At 42.7% G+C, this 21,722-nt stretch overlaps 1 protein-coding gene across 8 annotated transcripts in view; it reads right to left on the bottom strand.

Annotated features, from left to right (window-relative positions):
* NDRG3 (NDRG family member 3) overlaps positions 1–21,722 on the bottom strand; it is an 81,798-nt gene that overhangs the window by 20,280 nt on the left and 39,796 nt on the right. For 6 of the 8 annotated variants that reach the window (XM_021077356.1, XM_021077358.1, XM_021077357.1 and 3 more), the window contains 6 exons: positions 19,522–19,627; positions 17,730–17,850; positions 15,364–15,426; positions 13,225–13,285; positions 11,230–11,316; positions 8,693–8,749 (listed from right to left, as the gene is read on the bottom strand). In XM_021077356.1, the coding sequence (XP_020933015.1) occupies positions 8,693–8,749; positions 11,230–11,316; positions 13,225–13,285; positions 15,364–15,426; positions 17,730–17,850; positions 19,522–19,627 (495 nt within the window). Of the gene's footprint in view, positions 1–8,692; positions 8,750–11,229; positions 11,317–13,224; positions 13,286–15,363; positions 15,427–17,729; positions 17,851–19,521; positions 19,628–20,190; positions 20,288–21,722 lie in introns of all 8 variants that reach the window. The other 2 variants (XM_021077354.1, XM_021077353.1) reach the window with 1 other exon arrangement.

Raw genomic sequence — 21,722 nt, forward strand, 5'->3', positions numbered from 1 at the left:
ATTTTCAATTAAGATAGAATAATGAGGCAGAAGATCACAAGGAAACAGAAGAACTGAACAATACTACAAAGCATCAGGCCTAACAGACAGACATTTTATAGACCACTCCACTTAACAGCAGTAGAATAAATATATATTCTTCTAAGGTGTACATGGAACATTCTCTGGGACAGACCATGTCAGGACATAAAACAAGTCTCAGTACATTTGAAAAGGAATGAAATATTAAGAATATCCCTGAAGTTCCCGTCGTGGCTCAGTGGTTAATGAATCCGACTAGGAACCATGAGGTTGCGGGTTTGATCCCTGCCCTTGCTCAGTGGGTTAGGATCTGACGTTGCCGTGAGCTGTGGTGTAGGTCGCAGATGTGGCTCGGATCCCGCGTTGCTGTGGCCCTGGCGTAGGCTGGTGGCTACAGCTCGGATTAGACCCCTAGCCTGGGAACCTCCATATACCGCGGGATCGGCCCTAGAAAAAGGCAAAAAGACGAAGAAGAAGAAAAAAAAGAATATCCCTTGACAACAGTGGAATTAGAAATCAATAAAAGGAGGAGGAGTTCCCATCATGGTGCAGAGGAATTGAATCCGACTAGGAACCATGAGGTTTCGGGTTTGATCCCTACCCTCGCTCAGTGGGTTAAGGATCTGGCGTTGTCGTGAGTTGTGGTGTAGATTGCAGACATGGCTCGGACCTGGCATTGCTGTGGCTTCAGTGTAGGCTGGCAGCTGTAGCTCCAATTAGAGCTCTAGCCTGGGAACCTCCACGTATGCCGCTGGTATGGCCCTAAAAAGCAAAAAAAAAAAAAAAAAAAAAAAAAAAAAAACCAAAAATTAAAAAAAAAAAGGAAATTTGGAAAATTAAATAACATACCCCTAAATAATAACAGATCAAAGAAGAAATCATATGTTAGAATATACTTTGAAATGAATGAAAATACCTTAGGATGAAGCTAAAGGAATACTTAGAAGGAAATTTATAGCAGTAAATTCCTGTATTAAGAAAGAAGAAACATCTCAAATTTGTAAGTAGCCCTTCATCTTAAGAAACTAAAAGGAGAAGACACAACTGAAAGCAAGCAGAAGGAATGAAATAAGATTAGAGTGGAAATATACGAAATAGAGGATAGAAAAAGAACAGAGAAAGTCAGTGAAACCAAAAATTGGTTAGACTGACCAAGTAAAACAGAGACAAGACTCAAAATGATCAATAACAGGAATGAAAGAGGAGACATCACTATCAGCTTTATAGAAAGATAATTATAAGAGAACATTATAGGAGTTCCCGTCGTGGCGCAGTGGTTAACGAATCTGACTAGGAACCATGAGGTTGCGGGTTCGATCCCTGGCCTTGCTCAGCGGGTCAAGGATCCGGCGTTGCCGTGAGCTGTGGTGTAGGTTGCAGACGCGGCTCGGATCCTGAGTTGCTGTGGCTCTGGCAGAGGCCAGTGGCTATAGCTCCGATTGGACCCCTAGCCTGGGAACCTCCATACGCCGCAGGAAGCAGCCCTAGAAAAGGCAAAAAGACAAAAAAAAAAAAAAAAAAAAAAAAAAAGAGAGAGAGAGAACATTATAAATAACTGTACACCAACAATTTAGATAACCTAAGGGAAACTGACAAATTCCTAAACAGACACAGACCACCTAAAAGTGCCTCAAGAAGAAACAAAAATCTGAATAGATCTATATAACAGTTAAAGAGATTAAATCAGTAATATATAAACTTTCTATAAAGAAAAGCTTTGGCCAGATGGCTTCACTGTGAATTCTGCCAAACATTTAAAGAATAATAGCAATCCTTTCCAAATGGTTACCAAAAATAAAAGGGAGAATACATCAACTCATTTGATGAGTCTAAGTATTACCTTAATACCAAATCCACAGAAAGACAACCTAAGTGTACAGACTAATACCCCTTATGGATATAGACAGAAAAATCCTTACAAAATACTAGTAAACGAAATGAAACCTATAAAAAGGATTACAAACCATGAGCAAGTGGGGTTTATCCAAGGAATGCAAGCCTGGTTCAACATACAAAAATCAATCAGTATACTATACCATGTTAAAATACAAAAATCAATCAGTATACTATACCATGTTAAAAGAATAAAGAGCATAAGTCACACATACATCTCAACAGATAACAGAAAAAGGACTTGTCAGAATCCAAGACAATTTCATGATAAAAGCACTCAACAAACTAGGAATAGAAGAGAACTTCTTCTATCTGATAAAGGGCATCTATGAAAAATCCACAGCTAACAGTATACCTAATGGTCAAACACTGAATAGTTTTTCCCAAGATCAGAAACAAGACAAGGATGTTCACTTATTACTCCTATTTGACATTGTACCAGAAGTTCTATCCAAAGCCTAGAAAGGTTTGCCTAGGCAAGAAAAAGAAAACATATCCAGACTGGAAAGAACAAATAAAACCATGTTCATCACAGGTGACATAAGCTTGTATATAGAAAATCCTAAGGAATCCCCCCACACACAGAAAACAATTAGAGGTAATAAACTAGTTCGGTAAGGTTGAAGGATACAAGATCCTTTATACAAAAATTTAATTCTATTTCTATACATTAGCAAGAAACAATTTAAAATGAAATTAACAAAGCATTTTACTTACAACAGCACCTCCAAAATAAAATACTCATGAATAAATATGCAAAAGAAGTGTAAGATTTCACTAGAAAATGGTGCTGAAAGAAATTTTAAAAGACCCAAATAACTGAATAGACACACTCCAAGTTTATAGACTGAAACAGTATTTAGACAGCAATGCTCCCCAAACTGATCTACAGATTCAACGCAATCCTTATCAAAAGCCCCAATTAGTTTCATTGGTGTGTAACCTCAAGACTTATCTGGGGAATCTGACCAGTCCCAGAGAAAAGATCTGAAGCTGTTGATGTCAGGGGTTACCCAAGGAAATGGCCCAGTCTAATTGCCCAAGTGATAAGCCTCTGCTTGCAGTGATCCATCTTTTATTAAATATGGACAGATAGACAGGGATTACTAGTCACAGGGGAAAGCACCTGTGCCAGTTATTCTCAGCCTCAGACCCACCATTCTTTTTTTTTTGTCTTTTGTCTTTTTTGTTGTTGTTGTTGTTGTTATTGTTGCTATTTCCTGGGCTGCTCCCGCGGCATATGGAGGTTCCCAGGCCAGGGGTTGAATCGGAGCTGTAGCCACCGGCCTACGCCAGAGCCACAGCAACGTGGGATCCGAGCCACGTCTGCAACCTACACCACAGCTCACGGCAACGCCGGATCCTTGACCCGCTGAGCAAGGCCAGGGATCAAACCCGCAACCTCATGGTTCCTAGTCGGATTCGTTAACCACTGCGCCACGACGGGAACTCCCCATTCTTTTTTTTTTTCTCTTTTTTGGTTGTTTTGTCTTTTTAGGGCTGCACCCGAGGCATATGGAGGTTCCCAGGATAGGGGTCTAATCAGAGCTGCAACCACCAACCACAGCCACAGCAATGCCAGATTCGAGCCACGTCTGCGACCTACACCACAGCTCACAGCAACACCGGATCCTTAACCCAATGAGTGAGGCCAGGGATCAAACCCGCAACCTCATGGTTGCTAGTCGGATTTGTTTTTGCTGTGCCACAACAGGAACTCACCATTCTTTCTAGTACTGGAGCTAGACTGCATGAATAGTTTCTGTGTGCCAGTCCCTTTTTATTTATTTTAAATTTTTAAATTTTTTTTTTTTTTTTCTGTTTTGGCTGCCCTGTGGACATATGGACAGGGATCAGATCCAAGCCACAGGTGTGACCTAAGCCACACCTGTGGCAATACCGGATCCTTTAACCCACTGTACCAGGCCAGGGATTGAACTCACATCCCAGCACTGCCAAGATGCCGCTGATCCTGTTGTGCCACAGTAGGCTCCCAGTCCTTTTTTTTAAATTTAGCACAGGAGCCAGTGGCTCAAGGTGGCAGGAATTCTCATAGACCGTGTATAACAGCTACTAGGCCCATATTCTCCCCATTCAGCTGCAGCTTCTGTAGCCTCTGCAGCTGCTCAGATCTTATTTTAGACCAAGGTCTCCCCCATCTGGTGAGTGGCTCTATGGACCAGTTACAGCTCTCACCTTCTGGCAAGTTTCTTCACTACTGGATGGCTATACTTTCTATGCAAATGGTGCCTTTTTTGAAGAGGCCTGACTCTTGCGCTTGGTCGTAGGGCTCAACTAAGTCCCTAGTTCCTTCAGCGTCCACACTTGCTCAGCCTAGGAGTAGCTGCTGTTTTTCGACCTTCCAGAGTCCTCTTTTACCTCGTTGAGAAGTAAGCCACCTTCAACTAGTTAACTGTATTTTATGTTAAATTTTCTCTACTCAAAGCGTGTGATTTCTGTCCTCTGAATGGACCCTGGAAACAGCCCACGGGATGGAGAAACTTGACCCAAAGGCTGCTGAGATGAGTGTCACCAGGACTTCTGTGTGACAAGCCTTGAATTTTTTTTTTTTTTTCTCTTAAAAGGCAGAAACTAGAGGAGTTCCCGTTGTGGCTCAGTGGTTAATGAATCCGACTAGGAACCATGAGGTTGTGGCTTCGAGCCCTGGCCTCGCTCAGTGGGTTAAGGATCCGGCGTTGCCGTGAGCTGTGGTATAGGAGGTCACAGATACGGCTCGGATCCCGAGTTGTTGTGGCTGTGGTGTAGGCCAGCAACTACAGCTCCAATTGGAAGCCTAGCCTCCATATGCTGCCACGGGTGCGGCCCTAGAAAAGACAAAAAAAAAAAAAAAAAAAAAAAAAAAAAAAAAAAAAGGCAGAAACTAGAAACAAACTGCCTTCCTATCACTTTTGCAGTTTCCCCCCAGTGTTCTTTTTTTTTTCAATTTTGATAAAATAAACCTTTAATTTAAAAAGTTTTAGATTTATCAAAAAACTCACAAAGGTAGTACAGAGAGTTTTCATACATCCCACACAAATTTTCCCTTATGCTTAACATCTTATATTATTATGGTACATTTGTCGCCATTAATGAACCAATGTAGATACATTTTTTTAAAGTAAGAATTGCAATGATTTTTAATACTTATTTATTTATTTTGCTTTTTAGGGACGCACTCACAAACATTCTCAGATAAAGAAAAACAGAGAGTTTACCACAAGCATACCCTCTCTCGCTAAAGGAAATTCTAAAGGACGTAATTCAGAGAAAAAGAAAATTATTCCAGAAGCAAATTCTGAGATGTGAGAAAGAATGAAGAGCAAAGAAAATGATTAACATGCAGGTAACTCTGAGTAGACATTGACTGGATAAAGTAACCATGATCTCTAATCTGCGGGACTAAGAAAAAAGGAGCCTCAAAATACTAGAGAAACAACAAATAATTTGGAAGAAGTGATGGAAGATCATAGATTGGAGTTAAAACAATTGGATAATATAACTTTCAAGCAGTAGAAGGGGAAATGTCCATATGTAAGATGTTTAAAAAATAGTAAAACCGGAGTTCCCACTGTGGAGCAGCGGAAACAAATCTGACTAGGAACCATGAGGTTGCAGGTTTGATCCCTGGCCTCATTCAGTGGGTTAAGGATCCGGCATTGCCGTGAGCTGTGGAGTAGTTTGCAGGCACCACACGGATCCTGTGTTGCTGTAGCTGTGGTGTAGGCCAACAGCTATAGCTCCAATCTGATCCCTAGCCTGGGAACTGCCACATGCCATGGGTGCAGCCCCTCCAGTGTTCTTTATTTACAAATTCTAACACTGTCACTTGGTAGAGAAGTAATGTACAGAAAAAGAAAGATGTCATGGCTCAGCTCTGGGAAACATTTACATGCTAGTGGAAATGCTGGAAATTGACCTAATCCAAATTATATTATATTCAAAGAATGGAGTGTTGAAAAACATAAATATGTGTCATGGGGTCAGTGCATGCGTGTGTGTGAGAGAGAGAGAGAGAAATAATCTTTCATGATGGAATGCCAACAGATAAGGCCTATGACTGAAAAATCATTAAGTGGAAATACATGCATATTTAGAGAGATGGAGATAAAGAAAGTTGAGGCATGTATCCCAAAAGACATATCGAAGAATGTTTATAGGGGAGTTCTCACTGTGGCACAGCAGAAACAAATCTGACTAGTATCCATGAGGATGCAGGTTTGATCCCTGGCCTCACTCAGTGGGTCAGGGATCTGACATTGCTGTGAACTGTGGTGTAGGTCACAAATGAGGCTCGGATCCCAAGTGGCTGTGGCTGTGGTGTAGGCCAGCAGTTGTAGCTCCAATTCAACCCCTACCCTGGGAACTTCCTAATGCCACAGGAGCGGCCCTAAAAAGCAAAAAAAAAAAGGTTCATAGAAACTTTATTCATAAAACAAAAACAAAAGATCAGAGAGATTCTGTGTAGCCCAGCAGGTTAGGGATCCGGCGTTGCCGCAGCTGTGGTGCATGGGTTTAATCCCTGGTCCAGGAACTTCTGAACACCACAGCTGTGGCCAAGAAAAAGGGAAACTGAAATGTTCATAGGAACAATTGTGGAATATAATACAATGGACTGCTACGCAGAATAAAAGAATGAACTACTGATATACAGAATGACACAGTTGAATCTCAGACTACACTGAGCAAAAGAAGCTGGCCCCAGAAGAGTCTACACTGTAATTACATTTATATGAAGCTCAAGAAGAGGCAAAATAACCTATAGCAGTAACAGAATAGTGACTACCTTGCTTGGGGAAGGGGATTAGTGATTAGGAATTGGCATGAGGGAACCCTTCCGAAGTAATAGAAATGTTCTATATTTTGATTTGGTGGTGGTTACATGAGAATATAGGCATAAAATGTAAAAGGTCACTGAGTAGCACTTACGATTTGTGTCCTTCACTATAAGTAATACCTTAATTAAAGAGGCAAAACCCAAAAGAATTAGCTAAAAGAATTAAAGCGGTTAGCTCTAAGAAGCAGGAAATGGGATGGGTGGCAGATTCTTTGTAAGAAGTCCTGAAAAACTTCTCTCCTCTAAAATATATGTCAATGTGTAACTTTGATAAAATTCATCTCAATAAAAGAAAAAACAATGCACTCTGGAGTTAGCCTGACCTGAGTTCAAACCACTTGCTAGTTGGATAATGGTGGCAAGTGACGTTGCCTCTCTGGCCCTCAATTTCTCCATCTTAAAGTAAGTCTGATAGAACCACGTGGAAAATAACTGAGTTTGTGCCTTCAAGTATTTGTCAAAGTGTCTTACACATCAGGAGTACTAAATGCTGATTTTTCTCCCCACCAACCATTTTCCCTCAATACACAGGCTACACTGAGCACATATTACTCCTCCGCATGTTGTTTTCATCTCCCCAACTACTCCAGACCCCTCACAGCTCTCCAAACTTATGGCTCATTTATTCCTTTCCTTCTTCACAGGTCATCTGTGATGTTGTGATTTATCATAAGAAATATATATTTGGTCTTCACACCATTTCTGCCACAGAGCTCCTAAAACACTTGGAACGTAAGTGATAAAAGCATCTTGTTTTGTTAGTGAAGTGACTTTAGGAAAGCCCCCAAGTAACTTTTAGACGGAACCAGCCCCGTGATTACAGGGTCAGAACTTTCGATCCCACCCCTTCCCCACTGCTGGGGGAGGGAGAGGAGCTTGACATTGAATTGACTGCCCTATAATCATGCCTCCATTAACCCCAAAAAGGACAGGACTGGGAGAGCGTCCAGGGTGGCAAACACGTGGAGGTTCTGGGAGACTGGTGCACTCTAGAGGGCACGGAGCTCTGCGCCCCTTTCACAGAACATGCCCTTGGCACCTCTTCCATCTGGCTGTTCCCGAGTTATGTTCTTTTACAATAAACCAGTAATCTAGTGCGTACAATGTTCCTCTGAGTTCTGTGAGCCACTCTAGCAAATTAATTGAACCCCAGGAGGGTGGTCATTGGAACCTCTGGTCTAGAGCTGGTAGGTGAGAAGCACAGGCAGGACACAGAGTGGCAACTGGTAGCTGAAGTGGGGGAGGGGAGTGGTGGTGGTGGCACAGTCTTATAGGACCAGGCTCAAACCTATAGAATCTGACCTATCTCCAGGTAGACAGGGTCATAACTGTCACACACAGCTGGTGTCCAAGAATTGTTCAGTAGCGTAGGAAAAAACACACATTGTAGTTGGTGTGAGAATCATATTATCCACCTGACTTTCCCTCTGAAAAGAGGACTGGTGTCCCCTCTTTCACCCAACAATTATCCATATAATTGTCATTTCCTCTATAGACTTCAGTTTCTTCACCAGTAAAACATGGGGTTTGAACAAGATTATCTAAGGTTCTTTTAGCAATCACATTTCTTGGTTTCTTTTTCTCTGAAATTTCTATTTTTGTGAAGCCTTTCCCAGACCTCATTATGGCTCTAAAGATATTTGCTGAGGCATATGATGTTGTCAAACATGAACAGATGGCATGCTGCTCACAGGAGACAGGTGGGAGGGGGTGGGCACTGCCTTCTCTATCTCTCCTAATGCCAAGAGCTGCGTGGCACTGAGTTAATGCCTCTCCCCTAAGACTGGCCTTTGCTGGGTCATGTGCATCCCACACAGCACTAGCAGTATTACCCACTGGGATCGAGTTCAAAGGCACCCCTTCTTTCCTTTTCACTTCTAAAGTGAATAAGATTTTACAAGCAAGCCAAAGAACACAGCTCTCCTGGCTGGAATAGGCACTTACCTGCCCAAAGTGATGAGCCAAAATAATGTCCACAACATTGGTTGTCAGTCCTGAGAGCTAAAAAGATAAAAACTTTGTGTCAAGGGAGAAAGCACAGGTTAAAAATTTATCAAGCTGTCCACTTTACTGGTGCACTTTATTGTATCTGTGTTATCCCTTGACAAATAACTCAGTGGTACACACTTTCATGAGATGGTGGTTTCAAGAAACATGAGAACAAAAAACAAGTTAGAAAGAAAAGGGAAAAGTCTTGGAGTTCCCTGGTAGCTCAGTGGGTTAAGGATCTGGTATTGTCACTGCTATTTCTGTTCCATCCCTGACACAGAACTTCTGCATGTCACAGGAGCAGCAGAAAAAAAAGAAAAGTCTTCCCTCCAGGGTAATAGCATAGCCTGCTGTGAAATAGGTAGCTAGAAGAAATGGTTGCCATTACTTCTTTGAAAACCTGAGACCTAGAACTCATGGCTATTAGCTACTTCATTCCTGCCTATATTTTTGCATTTATACTGGATTTATGGCTAATAAGGATGGACCTACAACCACTCCCAACCCAAGCCAACCAAAAGAAAAAAAAAAAACACCTTTTTTTCCCTTCATTTTTTGCTATCTTCATTTCCAAGAGTGGGAGGAAATTGCTGTTTACAGAATGTTCTTGCATTTTGAACATTTTTCTAATTTTTCCCATTTCAAAACTATGCATATCAGTCTAATAAATGCGTCAATCTGTGTAAGTCTGCAGGGTGTTAGTCTATTTTCAGGAAAGTTTCCAAATGAAATGATGTTACTGATTTCCCTTTAGCTTTCTTTGTTGGTTTTATGCTCAATTCCTACCACTGACCTGGATCAGAGGTGAAGTACTGAGTTGGGAGTGAAGATGGTGGAGAGGAGATAAGGGAAACAGGTGGATATGGGTAAAGCAGGATCACACAGTCCCAGAAAGATTAGGGAAGAAAGCCCAGAAATCTTCACATGGGTTATCCATGACCCACAGGTTGTATAAATTAAAGATAATGATAATTAATAACCTAGTTTATTTTGTCTTTAACACTCATAAGGTCCTTCTAAAGCTTTATAAGAATTTTTAGGAGTTTCCCTGTGGCATAGTGGGTTAAGGACCTGGTGTCACTGCAGCAGCCTGGGTCACTGCTATGGTGTGGGTTCAATGCCTAGCCTGGGAACCTGTGTCACATTAAAGGTGTTCAGCTAAGTTTGTTACAACATATGTAAGTTCCCGGGTCAGGGATCAAATACAAGCCCCATTTGCAAACTACACCACAGCTGTGGCAACACCACAGAGACAAGCTAGATAATTATCCCATTGCCCCATAGTGGGAACTCCACCAGGTAAGTTTTAATGTACCACATGCTGGATAGTAATTTTAACAAATTTTATATATATATATATTTTTTTGTCTTTTTTTGCTATTTCTTGGGCCACTCCCGCGGCATATGGAGGTTCCCAGGCTAGGGGTCTAATCGGAGCCGTAGCCACCAGCCTACACCAGAGCCACAGCAACGCAGGATCTGAGCCGCGTCTGCAACCTACACCACAGCTCATGGCAACGCCAGATCGTTAACCCACTGAGCAAGGGCAGGGACCGAACCTGCAACCTCATGGTTCCCAGTCAGATTCGTTAACCACTGCGCCACGACAGGAACTCCAATTTTAACAAATTTTAAATAAGAATTTTCATAGCATCTGGCAATAGGATTGTTAATATAGTTCATCCAAAGCTAGGATATATATCATTTCTCCAGAAGTTAAATATGGGGAGGAATGGATAAATTTTTTAAAATCTGGTCTACTGGTAGGTGGAAATAGTTTAATATTTTAAAATAGCTATAAAAGCAATACATGTTTACCACAGAAAATTAGGAAAATATAGAATATAAAAAAAGGAAATAAGTCATCTGTAATGGTACCAGCCAAAGATGTTACCATCGGTGATAAATTATTTTCCCTTTTTAACAACATTGTATTGCCTTTTTTTTTTGGCCATGGCATATAGCAGTTTGATGTTGGATCTCAATTCCCAGACCAGAGATCAAACTTGGGCTGTAGCAGTGAAAGCACTGAATCCTAACCACCAAACCAATAGAGAAGTGCCTGTCTGTTTTTTAAACCTAGAATTTTCTCATTTCTTTAAATAACTAAAAAAAATAAGTTTCTGGTTGCATAGTATTCCATTCATAGTCTTCATGAATGAGACTCACAGTTATGAACAAAAGTGAGATACAAAAGATACATATTCTATTATACCAATTATATGAAGTTTAAGAGCAGATAAAACCAATCTACGGTGACAGGAGTCAGAATAATGGTTATTTCTGGGAAGGGAGGAAGTATTAACTAAGGACAGAGCTAGAAATATTCTGTATATTGACTGAGCAGTGATTATATGTGTAAACATTCATCAGGATGTCTACTTAAAACTTCTTGCTCTTAACTTTATACACCTCAATGAAAAAATAAAAACCAGTTAAGGTGTTTTGAGGAGGGGCCAAGAGATGAGCCAATGGACACCATTTGGTCTTACTTTGGAAGCTGCCCAGTCAATCCAGCCTTTAGCACAAGGGTCGACGTTAATGAGCACGAGACCTTCCACAAGCTCTGGGTGATTGAGCTGAAATGAGACAAAGACAATGGTATGAGCACCCTGCCCCAGTTTTCTTCTAATATCCAACTTAGCATCCGGAAAACCAGCTTCTTCAACGCTATCAAATGATCTTGCCTTGCAAAGATCCTGGCGGGGAGTCGGTTTTTTATTTCCACAGCAGAGGAGGGCACCTGCTATAGTTGTTTAGCTCATGGTGGGTCTCCTCTGCTGGGGCAGTGCCCTTGGGACTACGTGGCATAAGGGGCTGCTGAGGCATAGATTGCCTATTTCATCCTCATATACCTTTGTTCTCAATGGCGGAGTTTTTTTTCTAAAACCACAGGAAGAGGTGATACCACCTCCCAGAAGGCTGTCCTGGAGTTCCTGTCGTGGAGCAGCGGTTAACGAATCCGACTAGGAACCATGAGGTTGCGGGTTCGGTCCCTGGCTTTGCTCAGTGGGTTAGGGATCCGGCATTGCCGTGAGCTGTGGTGTAGGCTGCAGATGCAGCTCGGATCCCGCCTTGCTGTGGCTCTGGCATAGGCCGGTGGCTCCAGCTCCGATTCGACCCCTAGCCTGGGAACCTCCATATGCCGAGGGAGCGGCCCAAGAAATAGCAAAAAGACAAAAAAGAAAAAGAAGAAAATAAAATCTCATATGACTTAACCACACATCAATCTCTGTTAGTATTTTGGCATGTTTTCTTCCAGCTCTTCCCTATGCCTATGACAAACTTCATGTGCATCTGTATTCTAACCTTTTTGTTGAGCTTATAGTGCATGTAAATTGCATATCACTACAAGTTCTTCTTACAAAAAAAATTTTTGTAAGGCATATAGAAGTTCCTGGGTCAGGGACTGAACCCTTGCCACGGCAGTGAACTGAGCCACTGCAGTGACAATGCCAGAGCCTTAACCGCTGTACCACACCCAAACTCCCAAAAATTTTAATGGCTCTAAGAAATTCAACCATAAGTATTCCCTAAGAATTATTATTATTTTTTCCTTTTTATGTCTGTACCTATGGCATATGGAAGTTCCCAGGATAGGGGTTGAATCAGAGCTGCAGCTGCCAGCCTATGCCACAGCCATGGTGACAATGGATCTGAGCTGCATCTGTGATTTAAGCTGCAACTTGCAGCAACACCAGACCTTTAACTCACCAAGCAAGGCCAGGGATTGAACCCAAATCCTCACAGACACTATGCTGGGTTCTTAACCTGCTGAGCCACAATGGAAACTCCAAAGAATTATTTGTCATTAATGATATCTTGCCTTCATTTGTGAGATGCTATAAGTAAAAAGCAAAGCTTTATACAAATCTTTATCTACTGCTGATAGAATTTACAGAAAAGCTAAAACTAACATAAAACTCACAACAGGGGAGTTCCCACTGTGGCGCAGTAGGTTAACGATCTGACTTGTCTCTGTGGAAGCACCAGTTCGATCCCCTTGGCACAATGGGTTAAGGATATAGTGTTGCTGCAGCTGTGGCATAGGACATGGCTCTGGCTCAGATTTGATCACTGGCCCGAATTTCCGTATGCCGCAGGGGCAGCCAAAAAATAAATAAGTAAGCAAATAAAATTTAGGAGTTCCTGTTGAGGCACAGTGGAAACGAATGCGACTAGTATCCATGAGGATGTGGGTTCGATCCTCGGCCTTGCTCAGTGGGTTGTGGATCCAGAGTTGCCGTGAGCTGTGGGGTAGGTCACACACTCGGCTCGGATCTGGTGTTGCTGTGGCTGCTGTAAGCTGGCAGCTGTAGCTCCAGTTCGACCCCTAGCCTGGGTACTTACATATGCCGTAGGTGTGGCCCTAAAAAGCAAAAAAAAAAATAAAAATAAAAAAAATTTAAAAGACCCAGACATTTAACACAGCAGTAAGAGCCGTGACCTTGGCTCAGGGTGCTAAGACTAATCCTGCCCATACTTACAGCAAATCTGCTGAGGATGTAAGCTCCAGCTCCAACTCCAACCCCAATGATGCTTTTCAGACTGTGAATGAGACACACCAACATTGTCAGGGTTAGCTCGTTTGGAGGTGGCATGGCATAATGGAAAGAATACAAATGGGTTCAAATCTGGCTCTGATGCTTGCTGGATATAGAATTTGGTAGAGTCTCTTTAACCTCTTGAACCTGGGTTCCTTATCTACCACATAAGGATACAACCACCCACTTCTAAGTTGATTTTAAGGATTAAAAGAAATATGACTAAAACTTGGGAGTCACCCTTGACAGCTCACTCTCCCATCACCTCTGTGTCCAGCCCATCAACAAGTCCTACAGAGTCTACCTTCAAAGTAATTCCATCTGCCTCCACCTACCTCATTCCATTCCCTGCATAGCCACCCAGTACCAAGCTATCAGTATCACTTGTCCAAATGTTGTAATAGTTTAACTGGTCCCCCTAATTTTACTCTTTTACCCCTCTCTAAACCAGTCTCTCCACAGCTAGAGTAATCCTTTTTTAAAAATGTAAACTGCTTTACTGATGTGCAATTTACAAATCTAGAGTGATCATTTTAAAAGACTAAATTAGGGGGAGTTCCTGTCATGGCTCAGTGGTTAACAAATCTGACTAGGAACCATGAGGTTGTGGGTTCGACCCCTGGCCTTGCTCAGTGGGTAAAGGATCCGGCGTTGCCGTGAGCTGTGGTGTAGGTCGCAGACTCGGCTCAGATCCCACGTTGCTGTGGCTCTGGCATAGGCTGGTGGCTACAGCTCCAATCCAACCCCTAGCCTGGGAAACTCCATATGCTACAGGAACGGCCCAAGAAAATGGCAGAAAGACAAAAATAAATAAATAAATTAATTAATTAAATAAAAGACTAAATTAGGGAAGTTCCCGTTGTGGCTCAGCAGTTTAACGAATCTGACTAGCATCCATGAGGACGAAGGCTCAATCCCTAGCCTTGCTCAGTGGGTTAAGGATCTGGTGTTGCCATGAGCTGTGATGTAGGTCACAGATAAGGCTCGTATCTGGCATTGCTATGGCTGTGCGCAGGCTGGCAGCTATAGCTCTGATTTCACCCCTAGCCTGAGAACTTCCATATGCCATAGGTGTGGCCCTAAAACGACAAATTAAAAAAAAAAAAAAAAGACTAAATTAGATACCACTCCGTGCTTAAAACCCTTTGGTTTTTTTTCTTCGCCTTTTTTTTTTTTTTTGGTCTTTTTGTCTTTTTAGGGCTGTACCTGCAGTATGTGGAGGTTCCCAGGCTAGGGGTCAAATCAGAGCTGTACTCGCTGGCCTAAGCTACAGTCACAGCAACATGGGATCCGAGCCGCGCCTGCAACCTACACCACAGCTCACGGCAACTCAAGATCCCCAACCCACTGAGCGAGGCCAGGGATTGAACCCAAGTCCTCATGGATGCTAGTCGGGCTCGTTAACTGCTGAGCCATGACGGAAACTCCTTTTTTCTGTCTTTTGAATATAATCCCAAATTCTTACCTGATCTATGAGACCTATGTAATCTGGTCCTTGCCTATTTCTCAAATTTCGCTCTATGCCTTTCTCCCACTTACTTATTGGCTCAGGCTTTTTGTTGTCGTTTTTTGGCCACACCTACGGCAAGTGGAAGTTCTCAGGCCAGGGACTGGACCTGTGCCACAGCAGTAACCAGAGGCACAGCAGTGACAATGCCTGATCCTTAACGCCCTAGGCCACCAGGGAACTCCTCAGGCCTTTTGGACATCTTCCTTCTGTCTGCAATCCCATGCCCAGGCTTTCTGTCTACGTAGCTCCTTTTTATCCTCCAGGTCTCAACCTAAGTGACTCCTTCTGAGAGAGGCATTCCTCAGCCTTATCTGTGCAGACCCTGTCCTTATTCTCTATCATAACGTCCCCACTGACGTCTACAGCATGTAAGCTGGGAATACTTGCTTACATACTTACTGTTAATTATTTCCCCCACTAAAACGTAAGCTTCATGCTCTACAGAGTAGTGACCATACTGTTTTGCTCAACATCATATCCCCCCAATTAGACACATAGTAGAAAATGTGAAAAACAAAAAAAAAACAAACAAAACCCCAAAACAATGTGAAATAACTGCAGAATGAACTTACTTTAAGTGGGTGAGAACAGAAGGCAGCATTTCGGCCAGCTCATCCATTGTGGGGTACTGGTACCTGGAATACAGAAGGATACCACCAGAATAGCTAGAAAAGTGTAGGTTCTTAGAGAAAAGCACTCACTTTAGCCAAGGCTCAAAGGAGGAGATGTGGTACCTGGAAATGACTGCCCCATGTTGTGTGACTCTCTCTGACTGACATTCTAAGAAGAAGCGGGGGGAGAACCCACAGGTTTTTATAGCCTGAAGAGCAACCTTTAACTGGGGGTTCGGCCTCAGTAAACTTCTAGAAGTAAGAGTCAACTTAGGAAGTGGCTCTTGCTCTGCAGTCTGTATTTAGGCAACTAAATGTAAAGGTAAACAAAGCTTTACTGGACCTAGGCACACAGTCACAGATCCTGCGTTCCTCGTCATGAAGGCTCATTTGCTTTACTTAGGCCTAGAATAACCTGTTTATTATTTGCTTTTTTATTATTATTATTACTCAATGAATTTATCACATCTGTACTATTACTTGCTTCTGAATTAGGTTCATGATCTAAGAAACTGGATCCCAAGATGGTCAGGTAAGTCTGAAACTGACTCAGACCAAGTATCCAAGAAAAGTTGGGACTGTCCATAGAGGTTACCCAATCAAAGATGAAAAGGATCTTAAGACGACCTCCTACATATGAGGCAGGATCTGCTCTACCTTTGACAGGGACGTCAGTCTGTCTCAGCCTGAAACACCTCAAGCAATGGTGTGCTCCTGAGCCATTTGTGCATAAAACAGGCAACATTAATTGGATCTAAACCTTATTGAGGAGTTCCCGTCATGGCTCAGTGGTTAACAAATCTGACTAAGAACCATGAGGTTGCGTGTTCGATCCCTGGCCTTGCTCAGTGGGTTAAGGATCCGGCGCTGCCGTGAGCTGTGGTATAGGTCACAGATGTGGCTCAGATCCTGTGTTGCTGTGGCTCTTGGCGTAGGCTGGTGGCTACAGCTCCCATTAGACCCCTAGCCTGAGAACATCCATATGCCGCAGGAGCGGCCCTAGAAAAGGCAAAAAGACAAAAATAAATAAATAATAAATAAATCTTATTGATATAAACCAGTCACTGGCCAATTTGTGTTTAGGAGACAGAATAGCTTGGGCATAGTAAATAATACAGATTCTGGAGCTAGACTGCTTGGGTTAAAATCCCAGCTCTGGGGAGTTCCCGTCGTGGCGTAGTGGTTAACGAAACCGACTAGGAACCATGAGGTTTCGGGTTCGGTCTCTGCCCTTGCTCAGTGGGTTAATGATCCGGCGTTGCCGTGAGCTGTGGTGTAGGTTGCAGACGCGGCTCGGATCCCACGTTGCTGTGGCTCTGGTGTAGGCCGGTGGCTCCAGCTCCGATTGGACCCCTAGCCTGGGAATCTCCACATGCCGCGGGAGCGGCCCAAGAAATAGCAAAAAGACAAAAAAAAAAAAAAAAAATCCCAGCTCTGCTACTTACTCATTATGTAAGCTTGGCCCAGGTACTTAGTATCTTTGGGCCTTAGTTTCCTCACTTGTAAAATGGGAATCATAGTAAACCTAACCCACAAGGTTATAAGGATTAAATGAGTTAAAAAATGTAAAGCAGGTAACGTAGGTCGGAATACTGTTGAGTGAATACCTAAGCGTTAACTACTATTGGATCACAGTAGGCAGTCACTGGCAAAGGCAGCTCTGGAGATGAGTGAAGAGAAAGGGAAAGAATTAGCCTTTCACAGCTTGTGTTTTCCCTCCTCCTCCAAGGTCTCCTCAATAATTATGCCGTCCAGGGAAGACTTAGGGAAACTGTGGCTCCACCATGCACAGCCAGCTTAGGATGAGGCTGAGAGCTCCACGTCCAGTCAAATGCATCCCTACCTGACAGGGCAGCTTCTCAGAATAAACGGCTACAGTGATATTCAAACTCCTATCACCAGACTGAAGGTAAGGGTGGGGTGGGGAGGGATCCCCCAGGAAGCTCAGAGGGATCTGAGTTTAGGCCTAAGTAGTCGGGAGTTTCAGGGAGAGGCAAAAAAATGACAGATTTAAAGTAGATAAGGATGAGGACAAACAAAAGACATTGAGATGTGGGTGTTCCAGACACTAATGCCTTGTGATTGGCTCCCATCCCCACGGAGGGCCATTCCTGGATACGGGAGAACATACAGTTTTCCTGATAGAATGTACGTAACTGTCCTCTCAGAGTGAGGAGAGAAAACAGGCGGATGGTCAGATGACAAGTATAACCTGTAGGCTGTGCCAAACTAAGCTGAGAGGGAAGCACATGGCCACTGCTCCCCAGGAGCTTAGTCGTTTGCTCCCTGAATGCCTGTCTTCCAGAGGATCTCGCTTGTGGCCTTACCCAGATGGGAAAGAGGGTGCACCTTCCTGCTGGCCTGGGGCATCCACATGACAGACAGCAAAGTGCTGGGTGATTTCTTGCATATCCTCAAAGTTAAAGAACGCATTGAAACAGGATTTATCTGCAAGAGCAAAAATGTTAAGTCACAAGCTCTTCATTTCTCTCCAATTTTCCTCAGTCTATTCCATATCGTTGTCCTCTCTCATGCCATTTTAATCACTATTACACTAAAGTGAAGTGTCTGAACAGTTTGTCCGATTCAAGCTGCCCTACAGGTTGACTTCCAGACGTCTAAGTGATGTGAAAAGGGACTAATCCTCAATTCTACAGAACCGTCCACAAAGTGGAAACCAATCTTGGTGTTGCACAAAACAACCTTACACCCATAATACTGTCCTTTTTTTTTTTTTTTGGCTGCGACCATAGCATGCAGAAGTTCTGGGGCTAGTGATCGAACCAAAGCCACAGCAGTGACAATGCCAAGTCCTTAATTGCTGGGCCATCAGGGAACTCTAATACTGTCATTTTTCATGTATCTTATTCCCCTACCTCACACAGAGATCCTGACCACATCCCAAGAACCTGGCTAGAATAACTATCTTGAGCTGCTCACAGTCACCATGTGGAAGACTGTCCCTTGGCAAAATTGCAGGGGTACAGGGAGGGGTTGCTGCTACAATTTCTATCCTAGTGGTATAACTGCTTAAATTCCTTCTCATGCCAAAGAGGCCACAAGAGCTCCAGCGCAAGGCTGTAGCCTCAAACGCAGGCCACCTTTGAAAGCCAGAAGAATGTGGAAGACAACACATGTACACAGACTCTGTGCCTCAGGCTAGGCCAGAATCTTACTCTACCTTCTAGAAAATGCCTCTTAAAGTCACCAATGACAAACTATAGCAAGAATACTTTTACTAATTCACTGAAGACTTCACAACAGTTAAATTCAAACTCTTATTTATTTTTTCAGGGCTGCACCTATGGCATATGGCAGTTCCCAGGCTAGGTTCGAATTGGAGCTACAGCTGCTGGCCTACACCACAGCCACAGTAACTTGGGATCCGAGCTGCCTCTTCGACCTACACATAGCTCACAGCAATATCGGATCTCTGATGCACTAAATGAGGCCAGGGATCAAACCTGCATCCTTATGGATACTAGTTGGATTCCTTTCCACTACGCCACAATGGGAACCTCCAAACTCTATTTTCTAACCTGAAATATGAAAAAACCCAAAGTACAGATTTAAAAAAAAAAAAAAAAAAAGATTTTAAGAGTTCTCTGTGGTTCAGTGGGTTAAGGACCTGGCGTGGTCACTGCAGCAGCTAAGGTTGCTGCTGTGGCACAGATTTGATCCCTAGCCCAGGAACTTCCACATGCCATGGGTGCGGCTAAAAAAAAAAAAAAAAAAAAAAAAGAAAAAAACGAATATGAGAGTTTCTCATGTGTTTTTAAAAAATATACAAAGAGGAGTTCCTGTTGTGGTTCAGCGGAAACGAATCTGACTAGCATCCATGAGGACGCAGGTTTGACCCCTGGCATCAGTCAATGGGTTAAGGATCTGGCATTGCCATGAGCTGTGGTGTAGGCTGCAGATGCAGCTCGGATCCCACATTGCTGTGGCTGTGGTATAGGCCAGCAGCTATAGCTCTGATTCGACCTCTAGCCTGGGAACCTCCATATGCCAAAGGTACGGCCCTAAAAAGAAAAAAAATACATACATACATACATATATACACATACACACAAAGATTATGTTATAATAAAAAGAGAAGGTATAAAATCAAATACATACGATTGAGGCCAATGTCATGGTATGTCATAATAACCGGTCTGTTTCCCTTCGGTAGGCCTCTTATAGTGACGTGGACCACACCATGAGTTGTTTCTATATCATGTTCCTATAACAAGAGAATGTAATGGTCTCAGCAAAGGCAGAATGGACACCCCAGGTTGCTTAAGTCTCATAATACCCAATTCACCAATATTTCCCACCACCTGGGGCAGGAAACATCACTGAATTGTAAGCCTACCAGAAAAATGTTACATTAAATAGAATATTTATACCTTCTAATTCCTGTCAGATAAACAGACAAGTAAACGAGGGAAAAATATACCTTATCTACAAAGCTCACTGTCTTAAGTGGGAGAAGTCAGGGATCTGTTGAGAATACATTTGTAACTGGCTATGGCAAGGGGATCAGCAAGTTGACTAAGAAGCCAGGTAAGACCTGGAGAAAGGGAAGTCAAGAAAGCAGAAGATACGAAGAAGCTGCTGGGTAAAAAAGACAGAGGCTTCAGAGTCTCTAAACATATAACTGGTAAGTTCAGTAGACACCTATGGGAGTGTCTGCCTAAAATCTCTCCCCTTCCCTGGGAGCTGCCCTTCGGTGTCATCCACACATTACAGGGGTGACTCCTGGCTGCCTTGTTTGTAGATTGTAATCTTGTGGCCATGGCTTACTGGATTCAGGTGGGCATTTGGTCCATGCCAGGTCGGCATCCTTCCCTGATGATCTGTAACTGGGACTAAGATATTCCATTCTCGGCTCGGTTTTTCTCTTGAAAACAGAAGTAAACTTGTGAGCTTACAGAAGGCATTTCTACTGCTCTAACTCCAGCTGTGTATGCACTTAAATTCTGAGACATTCCCTGGATTGCCTCTGGTTGAAGATATTTGGCAGGGGGTGGGGGAAGGGGTGTTCCCTGCATCCCAAAGAATCCTAACCAAAGCAATGAGTAAAATTTAAGATGTAGTCAGAGCAAAGCTCACGAACTGTAAATAGCTGGAGCAAGATGCAATCAGAGCAGCTGGGACAATACTAACAGTGACTGGGTAGAAAAGAAAGACTGCAGAAAAAGTAGCTGAGATTTATTCTAGTCTTCAATGTTTATATTTCTCAAAAATAAATTACCACCCCTAACCTAGCAAATTTCTGCTGACAGGGTCTGTACCTGTCTTTAGTAGTTGAGATAAGATTAACTTTGTCAATAAGAATCCCCAAAAAGGCAAAGCGCTTCCAACTTAACTTCCTATCTAATAATAAATCTCATCAGAGCCTTGATTTCCTCTCTGATGTGAGGAACGGGAACAATCTCACAAAAATTGAACATCAGTGTATCTCAAGTCATGGGCCCCAGGCTAGAGCAGATAAACCACAGGTGACTCAATATTTCTGCTATCCTCTATTACCACTTGTTACCTCAAGGCTTGAAAAAGGGAAGAACTGAAAGAAAGAAGCAGGTACTGTGACCTGGCTATGGAATAAAGTACAGGGTTTGGATGGGAGGCATATTAAGGCATAAATTCCTGTTGCTGTATGAGCATTTCTTGAGTGATACTGTCAGACTTATTGAGGACCCCCTTCCACCACCATCAGGCTCATTCATTAAAAAACTTACATATTAACTGAACCCCCAGACCCTGGACTGAGCTGTGAGCACAAACAGTAAACAAGAGAGATGTGATCCCTGCCCTCACAGAGATTCTGTTCTATACAGGGAGGCAGACGATAAACACACAAACCAACCAATCCATAACAAGAGCTTGTGATAAGTGCTGCAAAAGAAATAAATAGGATGCTGTGATAGAAAACTGAGGAGAAAGACATTTCTATTAGCAGTCAGGAAAGTACAAATTAAATTCAATGCGATGCAATTTCATATATACCAGAATCACAAAAAATTTTAAGTCGGGTAACACCAAGTGTTGGCCAAGATGTAGAGAATTATCTTTCACAAACTATTGGTAGTCATGAAACCTGAAACAACTACTCTGGAGAACAATTTGGTAAATTCTAGTAAAGTTAAGAAGTGTCTACCCTACAGCAGTTTTACTTTTATGTATAATCTAAAGCAATTCTCAAACATGATCACACACAAAAAGATACGTATGGATATATACACACACACATACACACTGCCTTATTTATAATGTCAAAAAATGAAAAGTAGCCTAAAAAGTCTTTTTTTCTCTTTTCTTTTTTTTGGCTGTGG

The sequence above is a fragment of the Sus scrofa genome, chromosome 17 (assembly GCF_000003025.6).
Source record: "Sus scrofa isolate TJ Tabasco breed Duroc chromosome 17, Sscrofa11.1, whole genome shotgun sequence".
Taxonomy (NCBI): Eukaryota; Metazoa; Chordata; class Mammalia; order Artiodactyla; family Suidae; genus Sus; species Sus scrofa.